The following is a 21,106-nucleotide window of genomic DNA, read 5'->3' as shown; positions in this document are numbered from 1 at the left end:
ATTTTATAACATTTATAGTAGTTTTTAAATAACGTGTGTGCATATATACGCCTAAATATTGTTATCCAATATATCTACTGCAATTTCACATTAGATTGCTGGTTTGAAATGTACTTTTTTTATTATTATTTTAATAAACATTTGTTAAAACTTGTCTGGTGTTTTATTCCTTGTTTTTATATTCGCCAATTAAAACATAAAAATCAGACATTTGGTTGACTGCTTTATATGACAATATGTATATGTTTTACATTGTTACATGAGTTGTCCCCCAAAATAACAAATGTCGGCATAACGGATTTTTTTTTTTTCCAACCTTAAATTCAAACAAAACACACATTCGGTAAAAAAAAACACCATCAACTACAAACCAACAAATACAAAATAAAATGTGTCGGCTGGCATAGCAGCAACGCTGTCTGTCACTCACTCGTGAATCTTGGCGAACGAACCTGAAAATGGCGATGTACCTAATAGAGTGTCCGAGGGACGTCACAGATCAAACAGCCAATCAGAAAGTGGGGATGTGGCACTTTTCACTTAAGCTTTTTCCCTAATAAAGTGGCCTGTTATTAGGTACACCTGAAAATGGCAGTGTACCTAATGGAGTGTCCGAGTGACGTCACAGATCAAACAGCCAATCAGAAAGTGGGGGTGAGGGCGGGTGTGGCACTTTTCACTTAAGCTTTTTCCCTAATAAAGTGGCCTGTTATTAGGTACACCTGAAAATGGCGGTGTACCTAATGGAGTGTCCGTGTGACGTCACAGATCAACCAGCCAATCAGAAAGTGGGGGTGAGGGCGGGTGTGGCACTTTTCACTTGAACCAGGGGTGTCGACCTCCAGTCCTCGAGAGGCCGCGTTCCAATATGTTTTCCAAGTTACCCTCGTTAAACACACCTGCGTGAAAACATTTAGCTCATTTTGACGTTCTTGGTAGCTAAAACTTTTCACGCAGGTGCACTTAACGAGGGAATCACACGGACACTCCATTAGGTACACTGCCATTTTCAAGTGTACCTAATAACAGGCCACTTTATTAGGGAAATATCACGGTCAAAGGTCACAGGTGTCAAGCTCTAGTCCTCGGGGCCGCGTTCCAATATGGTTTCCAAGTTACCCTCGTTAAACACACCTGCGTGAAAACATTTAGCTCATTTTGACGTTCTCGGTAGCTAAAACTTTTCACGCAGGTGCGCTTAACGAGGGAATCACACGGACACTCCATTAGGTACACCGCCATTTTCAAGTGTACCTAATAACAGGCCACTTTATTCGGGAAATATCATGGTCAAAGGTCACAGGTGTCAAGCTCTAGTCCTCGGGGCCGCGTTCCAATATGGTTTCCAAGTTACCCTCGTTAAACACACCTGCGTGAAAACATTTAGCTCATTTTGACGTTCTTGGTAGCTAAAACTTTTCACGCAGGTGCACTTAACGAGGGAATCACACGGACACTCCATTAGGTACACTGCCATTTTCAAGTGTACCTAATAACAGGCCACTTTATTAGGGAAATATCATGGTCAAAGGTCACAGGTGTCAAGCTCTAGTCCTCGGGGCCGCGTTCCAATATGGTTTCCAAGTTACCCTCGTTAAACACACCTGCGTGAAAACATTTAGCTCATTTTGACGTTCTCGGTAGCTAAAACTTTTCACGCAGGTGCGCTTAACGAGGGAATCACACGGACACTCCATTAGGTACACCGCCATTTTCAAGTGTACCTAATAACAGGCCACTTTATTAGGGAAATATCATGGTCAAAGGTCACAGGTGTCAAGCTCTAGTCCTCGGGCCGCGTTCCAATATGGTTTCCAAGTTACCCTCGTTAAACACACCTGCGTGAAAACATTTAGCTCATTTTGACGTTCTCGGTAGCTAAAACTTTTCACGCAGGTGCGCTTAACGAGGGAATCACACGGACACTCCATTAGGTACACCGCCATTTTCAAGTGTACCTAATAACAGGCCACTTTATTAGGGAAATATCATGGTCAAAGGTCACAGGTGTCAAGCTCTAGTCCTCGGGGCCGCGTTCCAATATGGTTTCCAAGTTACCCTCGTTAAACACACCTGCGTGAAAACATTTAGCTCATTTTCACGTTCTCGGTAGCTAAAACTTTTCACGCAGGTGCACTTAACGAGGGAATCACACGGACACTCCATTAGGTACACCGCCATTTTCAAGTGTACCTAATAACAGGCCACTTTATTCGGGAAATATCATGGTCAAAGGTCACAGGTGTCAAGCTCTAGTCCTCGGGGCCGCGTTCCAATATGGTTTCCAAGTTACCCTCGTTAAACACACCTGCGTGAAAACATTTAGCTCATTTTCACGTTCTCGGTAGCTAAAACTTTTCACGCAGGTGCACTTAACGAGGGAATCACACGGACACTCCATTAGGTACACCGCCATTTTCAAGTGTACCTAATAACAGGCCACTTTATTAGGGAAATATCATGGTCAAAGGTCACAGGTGTCAAGCTCTAGTCCTCGGGGCCGCGTTCCAATATGGTTTCCAAGTTACCCTCGTTAAACACACCTGCGTGAAAACATTTAGCTCATTTTGACGTTCTCGGTAGCTAAAACTTTTCACGCAGGTGCGCTTAACGAGGGAATCACACGGACACTCCATTAGGTACACCGCCATTTTCAAGTGTACCTAATAACAGGCCACTTTATTAGGGAAATATCATGGTCAAAGGTCACAGGTGTCAAGCTCTAGTCCTCGGGGCCGCGTTCCAATATGGTTTCCAAGTTACCCTCGTTAAACACACCTGCGTGAAAACATTTAGCTCATTTTCACGTTCTCGGTAGCTAAAACGTTTCACGCAGGTGCACTTAACGAGGGAATCACACGGACACTCCATTAGGTACACCGCCATTTTCAAGTGTACCTAATAACAGGCCACTTTATTAGGGAAATATCATGGTCAAAGGTCACAGGTGTCAAGCTCTAGTCCTCGGGGCCGCGTTCCAATATGGTTTCCAAGTTACCCTCGTTAAACACACCTGCGTGAAAACATTTAGCTCATTTTGACGTTCTCGGTAGCTAAAACTTTTCACGCAGGTGCGCTTAACGAGGGAATCACACGGACACTCCATTAGGTACACCGCCATTTTCAAGTGTACCTAATAACAGGCCACTTTATTAGGGAAATATCATGGTCAAAGGTCACAGGTGTCAAGCTCTAGTCCTCGGGGCCGCGTTCCAATATGGTTTCCAAGTTACCCTCGTTAAACACACCTGCGTGAAAACATTTAGCTCATTTTCACGTTCTCGGTAGCTAAAACTTTTCACGCAGGTGCGCTTAACGAGGGAATCACACGGACACTCCATTAGGTACACCGCCATTTTCAAGTGTACCTAATAACAGGCCACTTTATTAGGGAAATATCATGGTCAAAGGTCACAGGTGTCAAGCTCTAGTCCTCGGGGCCGCGTTCCAATATGGTTTCCAAGTTACCCTCGTTAAACACACCTGCGTGAAAACATTTAGCTCATTTTCACGTTCTCGGTAGCTAAAACTTTTCACGCAGGTGCACTTAACGAGGGAATCACACGGACACTCCATTAGGTACACCGCCATTTTCAAGTGTACCTAATAACAGGCCACTTTATTAGGGAAATATCATGGTCAAAGGTCACAGGTGTCAAGCTCTAGTCCTCGGGGCCGCGTTCCAATATGGTTTCCAAGTTACCCTCGTTAAACACACCTGCGTGAAAACATTTAGCTCATTTTCACGTTCTCGGTAGCTAAAACTTTTCACGCAGGTGCGCTTAACGAGGGAATCACACGGACACTCCATTAGGTACACCGCCATTTTCAAGTGTACCTAATAACAGGCCACTTTATTAGGGAAATATCATGGTCAAAGGTCACAGGTGTCAAGCTCTAGTCCTCGGGGCCGCGTTCCAATATGGTTTCCAAGTTACCCTCGTTAAACACACCTGCGTGAAAACATTTAGCTCATTTTCACGTTCTCGGTAGCTAAAACTTTTCACGCAGGTGCACTTAACGAGGGAATCTTGGAAAACATGTTGGAATGCGGCCCCCGAGGACAAGAGCTTGACACCTGTGACCTTTGACCTTGATTTTTCCCTAATTTATTGAATCATAAATGATAAGAAGAAAATCACTTAAAAGAACTGGAATGCACATCACTATCATGAACCTCACCGCACGTCACTGGTATGTATGTATGTATGTATGTATGTGTTTATTTATTTATTTATTTAAATATATATAGTTGGGATTAAAAAATGTCTTCCACATTGAACCTCAGGAAGACATATTAAAGAGGCCTGCATCCTCTTGCATCCCGAGGGAAATCCTCACGCTAAAAAATGGTTTAGGCTTGGTGGCGGGTCTCACCAGCCTCCAAATTAGCCTGGAGGTGGAGAAAGAAGTTGGGGTAAGGCGCCCTTCTCCCCTAAGGTTGTGTGCTTCACAATAAACATCAAATTGACAATTTGCTCCAGTGGCGGCTGGTCATTCACTTAAAATCAAACCTTGAATATCATCATGGAGCCTTCCATTGCTCTTTCAATGAGATCAAAAGATCCATCACTATATTTTTAATTCAATGTAGTGATTGTTAAAAGACATTACAAAGACGTGAAACTTTGTTTTTAAGATGCATGGATGAGGAAAAAAAACACACACACAGTTCTCCATGTACCTCGATTTATGTTCACGTTTTGGTACAGTAAAAGAACAAAATGGATGTTAGTATACAAAGATGCAAGAGGTCACACAAGGATCTTGGAAAACATTGTAAACGTCACATTGACACATAGTGAAATGTGAGCAGTAACCAACAAGTACACTTGAATATGTAACATGACAGCAAATTAAGAAAAGAGAATTGAATTGGCAACAAGCTGGTGATGGTGCATTTTACTGCAGAATTACAAGGTGACTATTTGGACATAGCAACTCCTAAACTAGCACTATTCATTTACAAATTCTTCACATGAACGATTGTGCTGCTACATTACAAGACATTTTTCGAAAGGCTGGAAAAAGAAAACTTTGACAGGGAAAAAGTTCCACTGTAAACATGGAACAAGGCAACTCAAGTTTCAACTGTCAGTGTTAGGTAAAAAGCACGATGGACCATGTTTTTTTGGAATGGTGAAGCTAAAGGAAGCAAATAATTTGGATTTATTGTGAGGCAGAACTCCACCTTGACCAAAAAGGATTAAAAAAAAAAAGATCACAATGAATGTTCTTCCAAACAAAAAAATTAAATCAGGCAACAACACAATACAAACACTTCTTCAATATACTGTATATTGTCTTCAACATGAAATAGAAACAGCTGGAATTCTCTTCATGCAACCATTCAGCAGTAACTTAACAGCAGTGATGTGAATACACGTAAACACTAGTCACAAAAAAGGTTGGTGATATTGATAACCTTTCCAGAAATTTGTGCTCGTTAGCATTTCACCAGACTTCATTTCTCCTGCAGCAAAGCGGGGATGTTGATGTTCCATCCGATGGCCTGCCGGTCAAAGCCGCAGGTGAACAGGTTGCAGGTTTGGTTCTCCTCGTTCCACGCCGTGCAACACACCATGCGCCTGTGGCCCTGCATTGACGCATGTTTGATGTTAACGATGCTCAATGACGCTCTCTCGGGTTCTCTTACCATTCTGTTGCTGCGAGGCAGTCGGGCCAGCCTCACTCCGCTCATATCAAACAGCCGCACTTGTCGATTGTCGTGCGGCAGAGCGATGATCCTCTGGTTGGCGGAGACGCTTATCCTAGCAATCGTCAATAATTTAAATATGATAGTCACGTTCTGACAAACAACTTTTCCCTCCGTTGACCAACCTGTTGACAGCCGAGTCGGTGCGGATGGTTGCTATCGGTGACCTCATATTCTTCAGATCCCACACTTTAACTGTACGGTCATCACTCCCGGACACCACATTGTCTCCCACCGTGAACACTGCTGATGTCACTGTGCTACAAAGAAAACCCAAAAAGAAAACTTTAAAATGTTACCTAGATTGTGATTTCCACTGTGAAACACACAAACACATTTTTGGCTGCATGTTTAATTCAAACTGACGTGAAATTAAGGGATAATTAGTGGGGACTAAACTCCTATAAGAGAGGCAGATGCTCACAACGTCTAACCCAACCGGGACCACGTGAGGCGGGGAAGGAGAGAGGCATTGGAGGTCTACTAGGTTGTCAGACAAGGTAATTTATTAAAAGGTTGATTAAGGTTAAAGCGTCTTTAGAAAGGGTGCAGGAGGAGGGAGGGGGGGAGTGCTCCACGCTACTTAATAGCCTCTCTGCTGTTTCGCTGACAGCGAAGGTCAAATTAAAGGACACTAGGGAGATGACAGAGGGAAAAGAATATACAGCAATGTACACCTTAAATTTACTTCATTAGGATTTATTAGAACCTCCATTTCAATCATTAGCAATGTGTCTCCTAAAGCTGTTGGCATCAAAAGAGACTAATGTGACAAGACGTTGAATTTGTGGAGGAAGTCCACGGTTTCTCTTTTCGCTGCTGGCTGTTTTGTTAGCTCACGCGCAGTTGTAATTATGGCACGGAGGTGGGATGCAGGGTCTACGCTGCACTTTTCGCTGCTGTGCATTGTTGTCAGTAAGCATTAGCGCTAATTGCTAAAGATGACAGAAGAAAAGTGAAGCGGTGTTCCCTGAAGCTGGCAACGCATTCACGTTTGATGTGTGGCACATTGAAGAAATTAACCAGAAAAATGGTAGCTTTGTTTTTTGTGATGCTAATTTGGTATGTGTGAAGTTAGGTTGGTATTGATAGTAATCTGCGTATATATAATTGTGTGGTGTTAGTTTCAGCAGAATGTGATTTTTTTTTTTTTTTTTTTTTTTTTTAATCGGTTAAAAAGCTCGATAAATGAATATAAAATAATAAATGAAATGATGAGTGTAAGTGCAACACTGACTCTGTGTGTCCCTGGAAGACATTGACGGAGTGGATGGATGGATCTCTGAAGTCCCACAATCTGAAGGTGGTGTCCCTGGATGCGGTGACTACCAAACGCTGGGTGGGGTGAGTGCAACAGTGGGTCAACTCCTGGTCATGGCCTGCACAGAGAAAATCAGCCTTGACCTCAAGTTATGAACTAATACTAGAAGAACATACATGCTGGATATATTTCTCAGGTTACAATACAATACAATTTTATTTTGCAAACTTTTTTGGAACCACTCCTTTAGTTGCTATTCACTGTTTTGGTTCTCAGACCGTAGGAATAAAAGCAATACGTTGGCGCCATCTTGTGGAATGTTATTTAATGTTAAATCTGGTATTATCTGCTGACTTACCAGTGAGAGCGTGCACCAGTTCAGAAGTCTCCACCTCATAAAGGTTGGCAGCCCGATCCCAAGAAGCTGTCACCACCTGACGGCCGCCCACCAGCCAATCAGCTGCGATGACTACACCCTGGTGACTTTTCAGGGTTGCCGTTGCAACTCGGACAGTGGGCACCTCGCAAGGGCCTTCACCATCCACCTCGCCTTCTTCTCTGTCTGAAGAATCCTGGTCATCATCACACGGCGCCTAATATAAAAAAAAGAAAAGAAAAAGAAGTTCAGTTACTGTACAGAGTGACCTCAGGTACAAAAGTCAATCCAGGGCATTCAACCCCTTCAAATTGAGCAGAATTAAGTGACTTACACTGACATCTGGTGGTGGCTGGGGGGCAGGTAGTTGCACCATGTAGCGCCAGATGTGAGCCGTCTGGTCCCCGGAGGCTGGGACGATGCAAGGACACGTGAACAAACACGGAGATCGACATTCAATCACGTCGGTATGTGAGGCAAAATAACATTGACACCAATATTCAAGTTTGTTTTTTTACCTGTGAGGGCCATCTGCTCAGTGGGGTGGAACTTGATAGAGTTGACTGTGGAAGACAGATCAATAAAAATGACTCAGAAAACGAATTTTTGAAATACTTGCAAAGAAAGAATGTTTGCTTAAATGAATCATTTTAAGAGTATTGTGGTCGTGATTACCTGATCCAGCATGGCCACCATACTTAAGCAGGCATTTCCCAGTCTCGATACTCCAAAGCAGGGCTGAGTGATCTGTGAAGAAAGGAGGTCGTATCGTCATGAACATTTTTCCCAAAATAAATCGTAAACAAGGCAAAGCGATGGTAAATCTAAATGCAGAAACATTTTTGATAGCACAATTGATCATCTTCTGGAAAGTGACGTACCAGCCGATGCAGTTCCAAGGACGACAGGCTGGGTTCTGGTCACACTGAGGTCCCAAATTCCATCCCGATGGCCAACATATTCCTTCTGGAGATGGCACAAAGCTCTGGACCCTGTAGTAGCTTTGAAGCTGGATACAATCTGAAATGAGCAAATAAATTCATACAGAGAAATGATTACAAGGTGCGAACCGGTGCAAAATATATACGAAGATTGCCAATATGCAAAAAAAAAAAAAGAAGTAAACTGAATACAGTTAAGCTTGTGGCATGTCTTGAATTTGGTCCTTCACAACAAAACCGGAGATGATTATTTATCAGGGAAACCAGATAATAATTTTTAATAGTGATGTCAAATGTCGTTTATTATAATTGATGTGGCCGAAATATCACAAACCAGATCTGTAAACATGCTGTATTTCTGCTCAAGTGACGACTCTGCAACACCAGATGGCGCTGTTTTTCTTTCGTTACCATTACACAAAAAGCACGTCATTGCTAAATGGAGTTACTTAACTCTAGACTGCAAAAAAAAAAAAAAAATCTCAGACGGTGGCACGCATGCCATTTTATTTAAGGTCAATTTGCGTAAATACTGAAGTCATGGTTTAGATATACTTTTTTTTTTTTTTTTAATCAATTATGTTCTGCATTCTCCTCCCTAACTGCACCAAAGTGTACCATACCGCAAACTATCTCTGGGACTTGACTCGAGAGCCACTACATGGGAAAATATGAGGTTTTATATGTCTGTCAATGCAGCTGTTGCTAAAAATAAGTTGAGAGACGAGATGCGGAGTCAAGGTCAGACTGCAGTTTAAAAAGAGAATCAGAGCATGTGATTAACAGTATACACGGGACATTACCCATGATTCTCCACCTCATAACTCTCAAGCGGCCGCAGTGAAATTCAAATTGCACGGTCCACCTATTTTGCCGGCGAAAGCGTACAATTGTTATATATAGCAAAGAAATGACAAAGGAAGAACTCAAGGGAGGTGAGATTGTCTAAAAGTACCCGAGGCTGTAAATGAATTACACTTAAACATGTGACATAGCACATGACCTTAGAAGGGAGGACAAGATGAGTCCTCCTCGCCCTCACTTAGGAACAAAGCACCATTTGATCGTGACATCATTTCCAAATATTTACCCAGGTAACACATTTATTAACTGTATAAAAAAAAAAAAGGCAAACATAAGTCCGATACCTTACTAGTTGACGCTTTGTAGGTCGTCTTCAGCTTCTGAGACAGTTGGCTGGTGCTGTGGCTGGCTGTGCGACAAACACATAGCATCACAAATGGGATAAAAACTGACAGCTGTTAGCAAACTTGCTTTTACTGCTGCTCATTTTGAATACTCACTATGATCTGATTACTGGCAAATGTGTTTGTTAACCTAAGCCTTGGCATTTGAAAATCCTCCAGCGAAGTCACGTAATGTGCATTAGGGGGACCGCACGAGCATAACAATAACATTACTCTAACAAATCCCGCAGGAAATACTAGACCTTTTGTTTTCAGGGCTCCCTTGGAGAGATCTCCTCCCTCAGGATTCTGTCCGTCGCCAGTCAGACGTTCATTCAGGGAATCAATTTCCCGTCGTACTGTAATGTTAGCACAGTGGGCAAGGAGTTAAAAGACAAAAAAAAAAACTTCGACATTCCGGTTTAGACAATCAATACCTAAAGGTCAACAAAGTATACTCTAAAAATATAAGCTGACAAAATGGTTATTGTTGCCAAGTTTTGAACTATTGACGTTGCCTTGGTTACATTTTTTTAAAGCACATCTCAAGGTCTGGATGAACTGGACGAACTCACATTCGAGGTTTTCGATGTAGAGATTTTCAAACTCTCGTTCAATCTGGCCAAATAGGTCGAGAAGATTGTTACGCAGAGAGTGGGGCAGCTTGGAGTCCTAGAGAGACACAAAAACATAGTAACAGATGGAATTGTTCTTCACTTGTTACAACAGAAGCGGGATGAGAGTGTCAATCACAACCGAGCTTTATTATTATTATTATTATTATTATTATTATTATCATTATTATTATTATCCACCTACCTCCATTGTGGGTGCTTGGAAAAAAAAATACCCAGTTACAAAGAAACCACCAGTCAACAGCAGGCCAACACACAAAAAGAAGCACAAGCTAGCATGACAGCAAACGTCTGTGTTTGACAGCTCACATGAAGAGCTGAATCTTATTTCCTTTCACTTGCCAACTATTAAGAGGGCCCAGGGAACCAAATACTCCGCTGTCACTCTTTCATCTGGCACAAATTCAAAACCAACAGTGACGTTAGTCTCCTGTTCATTGTGTTGCCACCACCGGCTCGGAGAAAAAGATCAATTCGAAAGCAACAGGCGGCCATTATGTATATAAAGCTGCTTAGTGGTGCCCCTAAAAAACCTGCAGCATATTCAGGATAATAACGTCAGTGTGAGAAAAGTGCATTCTCCGTGTTGTTTGTGAGTTCGAATATGGTAAGATGAGACAGGGAACAAGAGTAGTCGCTGGACATTAACCGAGTCAGCAGGTCGAGAGAAGGCTAATCAGAAGTGGACAAGCAGCCTATATTAAAACTTGATGAGACAACGGGTCAGGGCAAGTTGCAGGCTCTTGTTGCGAGTGGCTGATAAGAAAACCAAAAGAAAGTGACAATTAATTGATAAAAATGTATTGAATGCTTTGAAGATCATTTTGCATATGGGTGTACTGCAGCTCCGTTTTAATAGCAGAAACATGAGAACTAAAAAAATCTCACACAACCTTTCTTCACCTTGTCACACGGATGATGGAAAAACATTGAGACTGGGCTCTAATGTTAACAACCAGGATCTACTTGATCAAACAGAAAATGTGATCTAGTCTCGATAAGTAAATACTTGCCAACCTAATATTTATGATCTTCCCTTTCTGGTGGTAATAAATAAATGAAGGGTAGGGTAAGGTCTACTCATTTAACTACCGTTGGAGATGAATCACTAACCTCAAGAGTTGTCTAAAAAGTCTGAAAAAGAAAAACAAGCACTAAATAAATAAGCAATGCTGCTCAACCTGCCACTTGCAGCTTTTTAACCAAATAACAGTAAAAGTAGCAGCACTAGCTGTCAAATTTTGGTAAACTATTTTGCATATGTTGAGAAGACACAGTAATAGGTTAAAAATAATCATTAGAATAAAACTGTGTTTGTCATTCTTACCTGTCCCTCCAGCATGTCTCCTCTGTGGATGCCAGATGGTCTCTCTTCCGTACTGTTCGTGCGCCGAATAGACAGGCTGTGAGCCTTGCGCTTTTGTTTGGGGTGACGAGCAGTTGAGGCAGAGCTGCCGCTACTCCCACCCTCAACAGGCATCCCGCCTACTTTTTTTGCACGGCCCTGCCCCCCTGCTCACCTCCTACCTGAAGAGCAGGCCGATAAAATCGGACAGGGCGAGATGGCTGATGGCTGGGCAATGCCGGTCAGTTACCACCATCTGCCTGCGGGTAAAAAAAGGTGTTCAAGGTCACAATAATTGCAAGCTGAAAAAGACACAAAAAAAAGGGACAGCCTTAGCTATAGCCTTAATCATAACTAATAAAACAACAAGCAACTGTGATGTTTATTATCTTCTCAGGATGAGCAATATGTAAGTTAATACAAGAGTGAAACTATTTAGTGAGCAGAAGTTGTTTTCAATTATGCAGTTATCAAAACGTTGACACTAAAAAGATTTGCTTTTTCGTTTTGAAATTATGTCGAGTGAATCTCTACTGCTACTTTTATCTTTATTTATATTTGTATCTGCAATTAAATACAGAGTATGAGTATGCCACCTCTGGCATGCCTCCAGTAATGCTAAGATTAGACAATAACATGAACAAGAATGCCTGAAGGGACAAACATAACTAACTGGTTACGAGCAGGCTTGTCACATACTTAGCAAAAGCAGGTTATGGGTTAATTCGATCTGAGGTTCTTTACGTTTTATGCCAAGTACCACCAAAAGAAAGATTTCATATAAAATGAGAGGTTTCATTCTTGAAAATATATATTTCATATGTTCATAATCCACTGTTACATTATGCAGTTTAATCATTAGCAGAGCATTCAAATTCCATTTAAATCAAGCTCTTTGTTAATATAATGAATTTATGAAAAACGCATGGCACATCAATGTCGAACCAACATTCATGTACATGCTTGATAAAAACAGTTCTTAAATAAAAGTTAATAATAATCAGACATGTTTTAAAAAAATCAAGAATACATTTCTAAACCAAAGCCTATAGCAACTAAATGTTTGGAATTCATGGTAGCGTCATCAGTGTGTTGAAAAGGCCAATCAAAATACAAAACGACAGAAATATAACACAAACCATCTAAATTCAATTTTCATATACCAAAATTGCTAAACAACGTTGACGTTTTGTAACCAGAATAAGCAGCAAAAGGCAGACTCACCGCGGTCCTGGTTCTTCTAAATGAGCGCACCTAGCACATTCTTTCGTATGTCAATGTAAACCACTAACTCTCACTGCAGCATTCACTTCACACACGATTCCAAAATAATATTCCGTACAAGAGTCTAGTACATAAATGCTGATAAACAACGAAATGTCAGTGGATTGTAAATTGCCACGGCCGCTGAGATCTTACAATTTTTGACACATCACGTAAAGCGAGGGGCCAAGGACTTCCGTATTACGCAGTTTGTGTTATGTTCACACCCACCAATCAGCTGTCACGCCGATGACAGCGACCAATAGAAGAGCAGTGACGTAACACGCATGGGCTCGTAGTCGAGCGATTCATGCACGGTATTGCGCCCTAAATGTCGTAAGCAAAAGCTAAAGGGATAAAAGACGTAGCGGATTGGCTGTCCAACACAAGACAGAGGAGTCGGTAAGTCTTTTTTCCTCGTGTTTTCTTTAACGTTCTATAAAGCACATGCAATACACGTACTTGAGTTACTAGGCCTGGGTGGAGCCGGGCAACACTGGTCCGATGGCGTGTGTGAAGATAAGTGTTGATGGTAAAACCAGAACAGGAGCCATGGAACGAACTAATGTCACGGACCTGGGGGGGGGAAGTACCTGGGTACATTAGTACAATCGTGATATTTGTACTTTGTTACTCGCCTCTTCGCTTAAACTGCTTAAACAATTTATTCAGACAGGAAAATTAGCATTGTAATGCAATCGATGAACGGTCACTGTGAAGTGAATGTTGTGATCCGGTCCGAAGTCCGTTCTATGTTTTAACTGCACCCTACATTGACGTACACGTGATTGGTTTGCAGCTTTGGTCACACGATGGTGCGGGCCTTATGGGCGGTGCTACGGGCGGTGACCACCCAGGGAGCAACCGGGTTAAAAACAAACGTACCTGTCTGCTACGCAGGCGCGCATCATCCTTGGAGCGGAGAGTTTCGGCGACACATTGGTGCGTGCTTCCGATCTTTATCCAGGTAAGCTTTTGGGCTCTCAGGCCTCCATTATGTCGCTTAAGGTCACAACAAAGTTTATACTGTAACAAACTGATCCAATGGAAGGCCTCGTTTCAGGCTGCGTAGCCGCAAAAAGCCGCATCGAAATTATGCATTCTTTGCAACATTCCTTTCATAAACGTGCACATGTCGTATAATATTTGACATAAAACGAAACTTGCGTGCATTCTGGGAGAACTAGTTGGTTAGAGGGCTTGACTAGATCAGTTTGGTCGTCTACATTGTTTATTTGCACTTTTGTCCAACAATAGGACTGATGTCATAGTCTGAAATGGGATTTGCAAAAACCTTGCTCGCAGTTCTCCAAATAGGAAGCAAATCAGGCAGGTTTTATGGTGTGTTAAGTACACAAAATGGATATTTCTGTTAGTTGCAGTGACATACGGCACCAACAGCGTCCAACCAGAATGCCTGAGATAACCACAGAGCACCTGGATGAGAAGCAAGTGAAGTTGCTGGCTGAGATGTGCATCCTCATCGACGAGAACGACAAACGAATCGGCGCTGACACTAAGAAAAACTGCCATTTAAACGCTAACATCGATAAAGGTGAGTTTCACCCATCTAGCCTCTTTGCGTGTGTTTTTATTTTTTTTGTCTAACTACTACTTTTCATTACAGGTTTATTACACAGAGCGTTTAGCGTCTTTATTTTTAACAGTGAAGACAAGCTGCTCTTACAACAACGATCTGATGCCAAAATCACTTTTCCTGGTGAGTAGCACATCCACACAAGATTTGTTTGTGTCATTCAAAGTATAATACTGTAGATATATGTGTGTTTCAGGATGTTTCACAAACACATGCTGCAGTCACCCTTTACACACAGATAGTGAACTGGAAGAAAAAGACGCCATTGGAGTGAGGAGAGCTGCTCAGAGGAGACTTGAAGCCGAATTGGGTATCCCCGTAGAACAGGTAAACGGTTTGGGTTGGTGTGTTTATGGTGCATCTGATCTCACTTCAGTCTTGTTGATGTGCAGGTGACTCCAGATGAAATGACTTATCTAACAAGAATTCATTATAAAGCCCAGTCGGATGGTGTTTGGGGAGAACATGAGATTGACTACATCATCTTTATGCAGAAGGTATGTCATGTCGACTGCTAGAAACATTGCATGAAATATCCTAACTGTGCATGTAATTGCTGACTCGCTTTCTATATATTTTATTTAAGGATGTGGAGTTGAGCCCAGACCCCAACGAAATTAAAAGCCACTGTTACGTCACTAAAGACGAGCTACGGCAAATGCTGGAGAAGGCCAAGCGTAAAGAAGTGGAAATCACTCCCTGGTTTCAACTCATCGCAAACACCTTCCTCTTCAAATGGTGGGACAATTTGCAAAACCTGAAGAAGTTTATGGATCACAAAAACATCCATCGCATGTAATCCCTATTAGTCAGGAGATTCGATGGTGGACTCGCCAATAAGTCTAGAAAGGCAAATCATGAAAACTCTAATAAGCTTCACAATGTAAAGTTATGGATAACAATAAGAATAGCCTATTTTTCTATGGTAAATAAAATCATGCCTGGATAAAGTATTGATATTTTACATCATTACACACATTGATGACTATGAAACATTAAAAAGTGTAGAATCGCATTGTCTCTTTTTATTTGCGATAAACATGTCGACTGTATATTAACACTGGTGCATATTTGTGTTAGCAAAAGGGTGCTAGTTTTGTGGCATTACTACTCTAGGTTATTTTAATCAGTCAAGCTATTCTGCTTTAAGTAACTGGAAGATACAACGAGAAAGTAATTAAATGATGGCATTTGTACAAATAAGTGCCCTTAAAAAATATAGCATACTATATGGTAATGCAGGGTTTTGGCATTTCAGGAAATAAAATGACAATGTAAAAGCAACCCTAATCCTTGTGCAAAAATCAGCATTGTAATTAGCTATTTCATTACGTAAACTTGAGTCCGCAAACTTGCTTGTACTACTGACAGGATAGACGTAAAATTATTTAATCACTACTAACTCTTCATGGCACGAGTTCAAGACTGGTGCGATAAAACGTTTTTCTAAGAGCCTATACTACAGATTACAAAGCAGCAGTGTACATATGAGTATAACGTAAACGAAATGTTGAATACAGATAATTGGAGTGCCTATTAAATTGCTCAGCAATGGTCCAGGTTTTTGTGAGCTACCTGAAAATGTTTGTTTATAAAGTTGTTTTTTTGTTGTTTTTTTTACAATATGCTTCATAGAGTATGATTGGACAATAATTTGTTTTAGGAGAAGGTTAAAAAAAATCTAAAAAAAAGTTTGAAAAAAAAAGGTACTGTGTGATCGTGATGGATCCGATCGATTTGCACAGCAACATCAGATGACCTCTGCAGACTTTGCAGCAGGATTGTTGTTGGGTGGGCTCAGCTTCATGGTGTTGCAAAACTCCACCAGCTGACCTGGAACCTCAGCCAACACACTCTTAGCCAATGCTTCTTTTGGACCCTGTGGCAATAAAAGGGCACAATTGTCATTATGGAAAACAATTGAATAAAAATCAAATGGAAAAAAAAAAAAAAAAAGAGACAAGAACTGGACAAAGACAGACAAAACCTTAATTGACCACACTGCTGAAAATGATCAAAAGCAGCAGTGCACAATCAATAAAAAAAAAAAAAAGAGAATGGTACCAAGAGGTCATGCCTACAATACTTTTTACCTTTACATGCATTACATACACAACACAGGCGATTTTCACACATGCAGCCGAGGAAGAAATGGCAGAGATTGGGTACATGAAGAATACTTTTGCTCAAGGGCACTTCAGTGCTTCTAGTATTCCAAAGGTGCCTTACTAGTATGTCGCAATGTCACACAGGAGTGGATAGACATGCTCTGAAGTGTCTTACTACAATGGCTTTCCATAAAATAAATGCTACATTGCAATTGAGCAGTTTTTAGTTAAGGCAGAAAACAGCATGGGAGTGTCATAAGGGGCTTAAGACCAAATATGTGGGGTACCCCTATGAAGAAGCGGGCTCGTGGGGAGGCTTCAGTTTGAATAACCCAAAGAAGGACGCCACTTGTTGAGGTAATTCTGCCAAAACGCTTTGTGAAAGAGCTTGGCTGGGTGCCTGCGGAGAAATAAGGCACACAGATGGCTCCGTTGAAAGGGCGTGAACACCCTTGCAAGTGTGTCATGGAAAAAGCTGGAAATCCATGCAGTTTTATGGAAGGAACAATTTATGGAAAATTCACCTTGGTATGAAAGAAAGCGATTCATGCAGCGAAAGGTAAGCAGAGCTGCAGTTTTAACGTTAGTCAACAGTAGTTCTTTGGAATATTTTGTGGAAAGAGTGCTCAGATGTGCTTTTGTATTATATTGCATTACATGGCTGCTTTAAAGCAATGAATTAGTCACGTCAACAGCTTAAGCCGGGGGGGGGGGGGGGAAAACAATCAAGAGGAATCAACGCACAAACTGAATTGACATTTAAATTAAAATTGTTCAGACTTACATTTTGAAACTTCCTGAATGGTACAAATTGAACAATGTCACGCATGGCAGGCTCGCCAGTAAGAGAGCGGAGATGGCCATCGTCTCCGTCCAGGAACTCCATGGCGGTGAAGTCCGCGCCGCCCACCCCAACGATTATGATGGACATGGGCAGACGCGAAGCGTTGACGATGGCATTACGTGTGTCATCCATGTCAGTGATCACTCCATCAGTGATGATGAGCAGCACAAAGTATTGCTTCAAGCGGGACAAAAAAACAATGGAAAAGTCAGCTCCAAAAAATATAAATGCACTTTCCATATCGTTCTATATCATGTTTCTATTTTCCTTATATTTAGTTTTCAATTAACTGCAGCTACTCACTGATGCAGTGCTCTGCTGCAGGGCTTGGTGTGCAAAACACGCTACGTGGTTGATGATTGGTGAGAAGTTAGTAGGACCATAAAGTTTAACTTGAGGAAGGCAAACCCTGTAGGCCTCCACGATTCCTTCGACACCTGCACAATGACAGCAAAAGGGTCAACCCATAATAGTCCAAAAGCACCACCTCTCATTTCGAACATACCTGCACAGAATGGATTTTCGGGGTTGAAATTGAGTGGAAACTCGTGGGAAACCTGTAAAAAGAAAATAGTTCAAGTTAAAGTCACTCAGAAATAGTAAAAAATAAATAAAAATAGTCATACCTGCCATGCTGGCGGAATCTGGGCGCCAAATCCAAATGCCGGAAACATCTTGTCACTATACAGAAGTAACAAATAATATAATTGTCTCAAACATAAATCAAAAACACAAATATCTTATTGTGTTTCACATACCTATCGTAGTCCTGGATGACATTGCCCACTGACCAAATAGCAGAGAGGTATTCATTTACTCCCTGTGGACTGATGTAATGCAAGGACTGAGGTGACCTTGGATCTCCGTTCGAACCGGTGAAGTCTATTGCAACCTGCCGGAACGAAAATAGTTGAGCAGGGGAAATAAATCCTCCGAATTTTTTTTTTTTTTTTTTTTTTTTAAACTCACAGTGAAGTTGAGTTGACAGCCCCCCATAACGTAATCCAGGAATGTGTACTCTTTGACCACCTAAAAAATTAAAAGTTAAAAATCTGTGTTACGATCAATTAAATTAGCACAATAAACAAAGATATTTATTATACCTGGCATTGCTTCACACTCACAACACCAGAGTTCTTGTAGCTTTTCTTCTTTTGTTTCTTTTTACTGTTGATGCATTCAAATTCCGCCTGAGGAGAAAATGCCCACTTTATCACTTCAGACCACACCCTTGAGGAGCAACGCTGACTTCAGCAGTAGCTCATTAGCATTTTGCGCTACTATGACCACTGTTAGACCACCTAAGCAATATGCTCATACCGGAGAAGTGCGCGATGCTTCTTGAAGACGCTTCATGGTGGTCTCAAACGTACCGATAAGATCATGCGAGCCGTCGCTGTCATAATCAAAGCATTCAACCTACAGAGAAGAAAAAAAAAATGATATGGCGGACGAGACAAACTTGTTGATTTCATATTGCCATACCCGGCAAATGATGAATGAAATGGATGAAAGAAATTTAGAGGAAAGAGAAAGCATTTGCCATCTAATCTAGTCACACATCACCCATGTAAGTCATGTGAAGATGAACAAAATCAAACATGACAAAACTCACTTGTCTTCTACACTTGAAAACAGCTTCCTTCCTGACATGTTTGCTTAAAAATTAAGAGAATATCGGTGCATCATCAGGCCTGGCGCTAAAAACACTAATCAGGTCTTCATGCCAGCAAAATATGGAAACTTTATGATTTCATCAATCTAGATTAACATTGAACTCATTCATTGATTTTTTTTTGGAGTGGTGGTTATTAGAAATCAATTAAACATAAATATGTACTTTTATAGGTTTGTCCAGGTCTCCTCCGCAGAGAGATTGCAGGGGGATTCGGAAGGGTCTCCATGTTGGATTCAAATTGTTCTTCACCACCTAAGGAAGGAACAAGTTGATATCAGCATCGCATCACGCAAGATCAAATACAGTTGTGACATTTCAGATCAATCTGCAAGCCACGAAACTAAGTACACTAACATGAGATCATGACATAAATATCTTCCGCTCACTTGCTGGGAAAAGAGGAATTAAGCATTGCGTCCATTAACAGCATGTCTAGTATCACTTGTCTACCTCTGTCCTGTGAGCCAGTTGCCATCCAGTTTGTGTTTGCTTGTAAAATTCCAGATACGGGTCAGACTTCCCAAAAAAATCCTGGCAATTATTGAAAAGAAGCATTTATAAATTCATGACACGAGAACATCTTTCAAATGAATCTTTAATCTCATTACCTTGTTGTCCAGTTTTCTTGCTTCCACCTCAAAATTTGCCACCCTGTTATCTTTAATTTCTTCAGCACTGATCTACAGCAGGGAGGACAAAAAGAGTGGAAAGGATAAAGCCTACAATGAAGCAACAATAATTGCTATCTTGATTACTCACTGTGATGGTCCCTTTTCCTGCAGGGGACTTGTTCTTCAAGACCAGCGGCCTGGTCAGTTTTTTACTGGACACCACCTGGTAGCAATAAAAAAAAAAATATTAGAAACCAGTTTACTGGGGGTCCACCAGTGTCGGGAGAAGCTTACCTGGCCTAAGGTACACTCCAGTTCTCCTAAGAAGTCATCATCACTCAGATCAACGGTCTTATTGTCAATGTCATAAACCCCAAATTTTAATTTCTGCACCATCTCAAAGTAGTAATCGATGACAAACTTCTTGGCAAACTTTGGGTTAAGGCAATTCTGGACTTTTTCTGTGCGTTCCAACTGTTGAGAAAGTTAATGAGTTGTTATTATGCGGCAATTATAATTTGTTTGCATTTTCATTCAGATGATTAAAATGTAACATCTAGTGGTGTGAACTTAAAGAAAATTGAAATAGACTCAGGAATTTAAAAAAAAATAATGCATGCTGATTATTGATTAGCAAAGCCAGTATTTCCATCTGAATATTACCGATGGTTAAAAAACAACAGTGCCCAGCACTTTTTTAATGAATGCAGATTCTCATTACTCACCTCATACCACTGGGACTCGGAGGTGCTCATTAACAGCACGCACAGAGGGTCTGATTTGGATCCAATGTCTTTATCCAGAAGATTATCACAGGAAACTGTTAGCTCCACTTTGGTCACACACTGAGCTGCCATGTCTGATTTGTTACCAGTGTGGAGTCAAAGAGCTGCATGAAAAGTATCGTAATAATATTTTTATTTTCAATAAATGTGTGCAAAAAATGTGCACGTTGTGTGCAACATTAATGGATTAATACAGATTCGTTTTTCTAGGTGGTTACTTGCGGAAAACTATTGGGGGCGTAGGGGAGGTTGTTAGTACGACAAATGATATATAGGTGCGGAAATTCGATTGACTCAACGTAGTTGCAACATCGCAGTCTTCAGGTTACATAACATACTTTAGCGATTAAAACGCCACACAATGCTGTTTCGCTTTTCTGTGGTAGGCATGTTACGGCAAAGCCTTACGAATATTTATTTAAAACATGTTACAACCACTTTGTTACGCTTAAACAAACCGCAGTAAGCCAAGCTAGCCACTTACAACACAACGAATTACGATCGCGCTTTGAAGATCATTTAAAATGATACTTACCGTTAGAAAAGTGACACACGTCTTTAAAGACCAATAATGAATGTTTCGATAGTTTTTTAGGCGTGGTTAAGATTTGTTGAAGCTTTACAGCGTCACCCTGTTACAACCTCACCGTTTGTATGGTGACTCGACCACGCCCCTTTGTTGAGACAAAAGGGAAAGAAATAATAAAAATCATCATCATCATCATAATAGTAATAATAATAACAATAATCATCATAATG

The 21,106-nt window shown here is 41.1% G+C and overlaps 3 protein-coding genes across 7 annotated transcripts; 1 reads left to right on the top strand and 2 right to left on the bottom strand.

Annotated features, from left to right (window-relative positions):
• Positions 1-4,672: 4,672 nt before the first annotated feature.
• On the bottom strand, positions 4,673-13,222 carry wdr37 (WD repeat domain 37). 3 transcript variants are annotated; one of them, XM_037280463.1, is made up of 14 exons: positions 13,187-13,222; positions 11,444-11,721; positions 10,057-10,153; positions 9,745-9,840; positions 9,443-9,507; positions 8,235-8,373; positions 8,029-8,100; positions 7,872-7,916; positions 7,688-7,764; positions 7,336-7,570; positions 6,954-7,095; positions 5,842-5,976; positions 5,657-5,771; positions 4,673-5,596 (listed from the first exon to the last, which is right to left on the bottom strand). In XM_037280463.1, exons 2-14 carry the CDS (start codon positions 11,594-11,596, stop codon positions 5,465-5,467), a joined length of 1,503 nt encoding a protein of 500 aa, XP_037136358.1. In that variant the 5' UTR covers positions 11,597-11,721; positions 13,187-13,222; the 3' UTR covers positions 4,673-5,464. The 3 variants fall into 3 exon arrangements, with proteins under 3 accessions (XP_037136358.1, XP_037136357.1, XP_037136356.1); XM_037280462.1 differs by lacking the exon at positions 13,187-13,222 and adding an exon at positions 12,686-12,934 and having other exon boundaries at positions 11,444-11,763; XM_037280461.1 differs by lacking the exon at positions 13,187-13,222 and adding an exon at positions 12,686-12,933.
• On the top strand, positions 12,982-15,336 carry idi1 (isopentenyl-diphosphate delta isomerase 1). Of its 2 annotated transcripts, none has more exons than XM_037280477.1 (7): positions 12,982-13,126; positions 13,524-13,691; positions 14,107-14,279; positions 14,352-14,444; positions 14,518-14,648; positions 14,714-14,818; positions 14,908-15,336. In XM_037280477.1, exons 2-7 carry the CDS (start codon positions 13,537-13,539, stop codon positions 15,118-15,120), a joined length of 870 nt encoding a protein of 289 aa, XP_037136372.1. In that variant the 5' UTR covers positions 12,982-13,126; positions 13,524-13,536; the 3' UTR covers positions 15,121-15,336. The 2 variants fall into 2 exon arrangements, with proteins under 2 accessions (XP_037136372.1, XP_037136371.1); XM_037280476.1 differs by having other exon boundaries at positions 14,101-14,279.
• Positions 15,330-21,039, bottom strand: LOC119139623 (copine-3-like). Of its 2 annotated transcripts, XM_037280460.1 has the most exons (17): positions 20,883-21,039; positions 20,288-20,451; positions 19,857-20,036; positions 19,711-19,785; positions 19,560-19,631; positions 19,402-19,482; positions 19,114-19,203; positions 18,594-18,692; positions 18,377-18,463; positions 18,243-18,302; positions 18,032-18,165; positions 17,900-17,954; positions 17,779-17,830; positions 17,577-17,710; positions 17,214-17,450; positions 16,717-16,829; positions 15,330-16,200 (listed from the first exon to the last, which is right to left on the bottom strand). In XM_037280460.1, the coding sequence occupies exons 2-16, from the start codon at positions 20,417-20,419 to the stop codon at positions 16,719-16,721; spliced, it is 1,599 nt and encodes a 532-aa protein (XP_037136355.1). In that variant the 5' UTR covers positions 20,420-20,451; positions 20,883-21,039; the 3' UTR covers positions 15,330-16,200; positions 16,717-16,718. The 2 variants fall into 2 exon arrangements, with proteins under 2 accessions (XP_037136355.1, XP_037136354.1); XM_037280459.1 differs by lacking the exon at positions 16,717-16,829 and having other exon boundaries at positions 20,883-21,038.
• Positions 21,040-21,106: the final 67 nt, after the last annotated feature.

Source organism: Syngnathus acus, chromosome 20 (genome assembly GCF_901709675.1).
Source record: "Syngnathus acus chromosome 20, fSynAcu1.2, whole genome shotgun sequence".
NCBI lineage: Eukaryota > Metazoa > Chordata > Actinopteri > Syngnathiformes > Syngnathidae > Syngnathus > Syngnathus acus.
The sequence above is the reverse complement of the archived record's forward strand: the minus strand, read 5'-3'. Positions and strand labels throughout refer to the sequence as shown.

Coding starts and splice junctions, on each gene's coding strand:
- wdr37 (XM_037280463.1), bottom strand. CDS start 11,596: ATGCCTGTTGAGGGTGGGAGTAGCGGCAGCTCTGCCTCAACTGCTCGT. Junction 7,096..7,335: donor ACTGGTGCACGCTCTCACTG/GTAAGTCAGCAG, acceptor TTCTCTGTGCAG/GCCATGACCAGGAGTTGACC. Junction 5,597..5,656: donor TGCCTCGCAGCAACAGAATG/GTAAGAGAACCC, acceptor GCGTCAATGCAG/GGCCACAGGCGCATGGTGTG.
- idi1 (XM_037280476.1), top strand. CDS start 13,537: ATGGTGCGGGCCTTATGGGCGGTGCTACGGGCGGTGACCACCCAGGGA. Junction 13,692..14,100: donor TGCTTCCGATCTTTATCCAG/GTAAGCTTTTGG, acceptor TATTTCTGTTAG/TTGCAGTGACATACGGCACC. Junction 14,649..14,713: donor TGGGTATCCCCGTAGAACAG/GTAAACGGTTTG, acceptor GTTGATGTGCAG/GTGACTCCAGATGAAATGAC.
- LOC119139623 (XM_037280459.1), bottom strand. CDS start 20,419: ATGGCAGCTCAGTGTGTGACCAAAGTGGAGCTAACAGTTTCCTGTGAT. Junction 18,303..18,376: donor TGAGTGTGAAGCAATGCCAG/GTATAATAAATA, acceptor TTAATTTTTTAG/GTGGTCAAAGAGTACACATT. Junction 17,955..18,031: donor GTCATCCAGGACTACGATAG/GTATGTGAAACA, acceptor ACTTCTGTATAG/TGACAAGATGTTTCCGGCAT.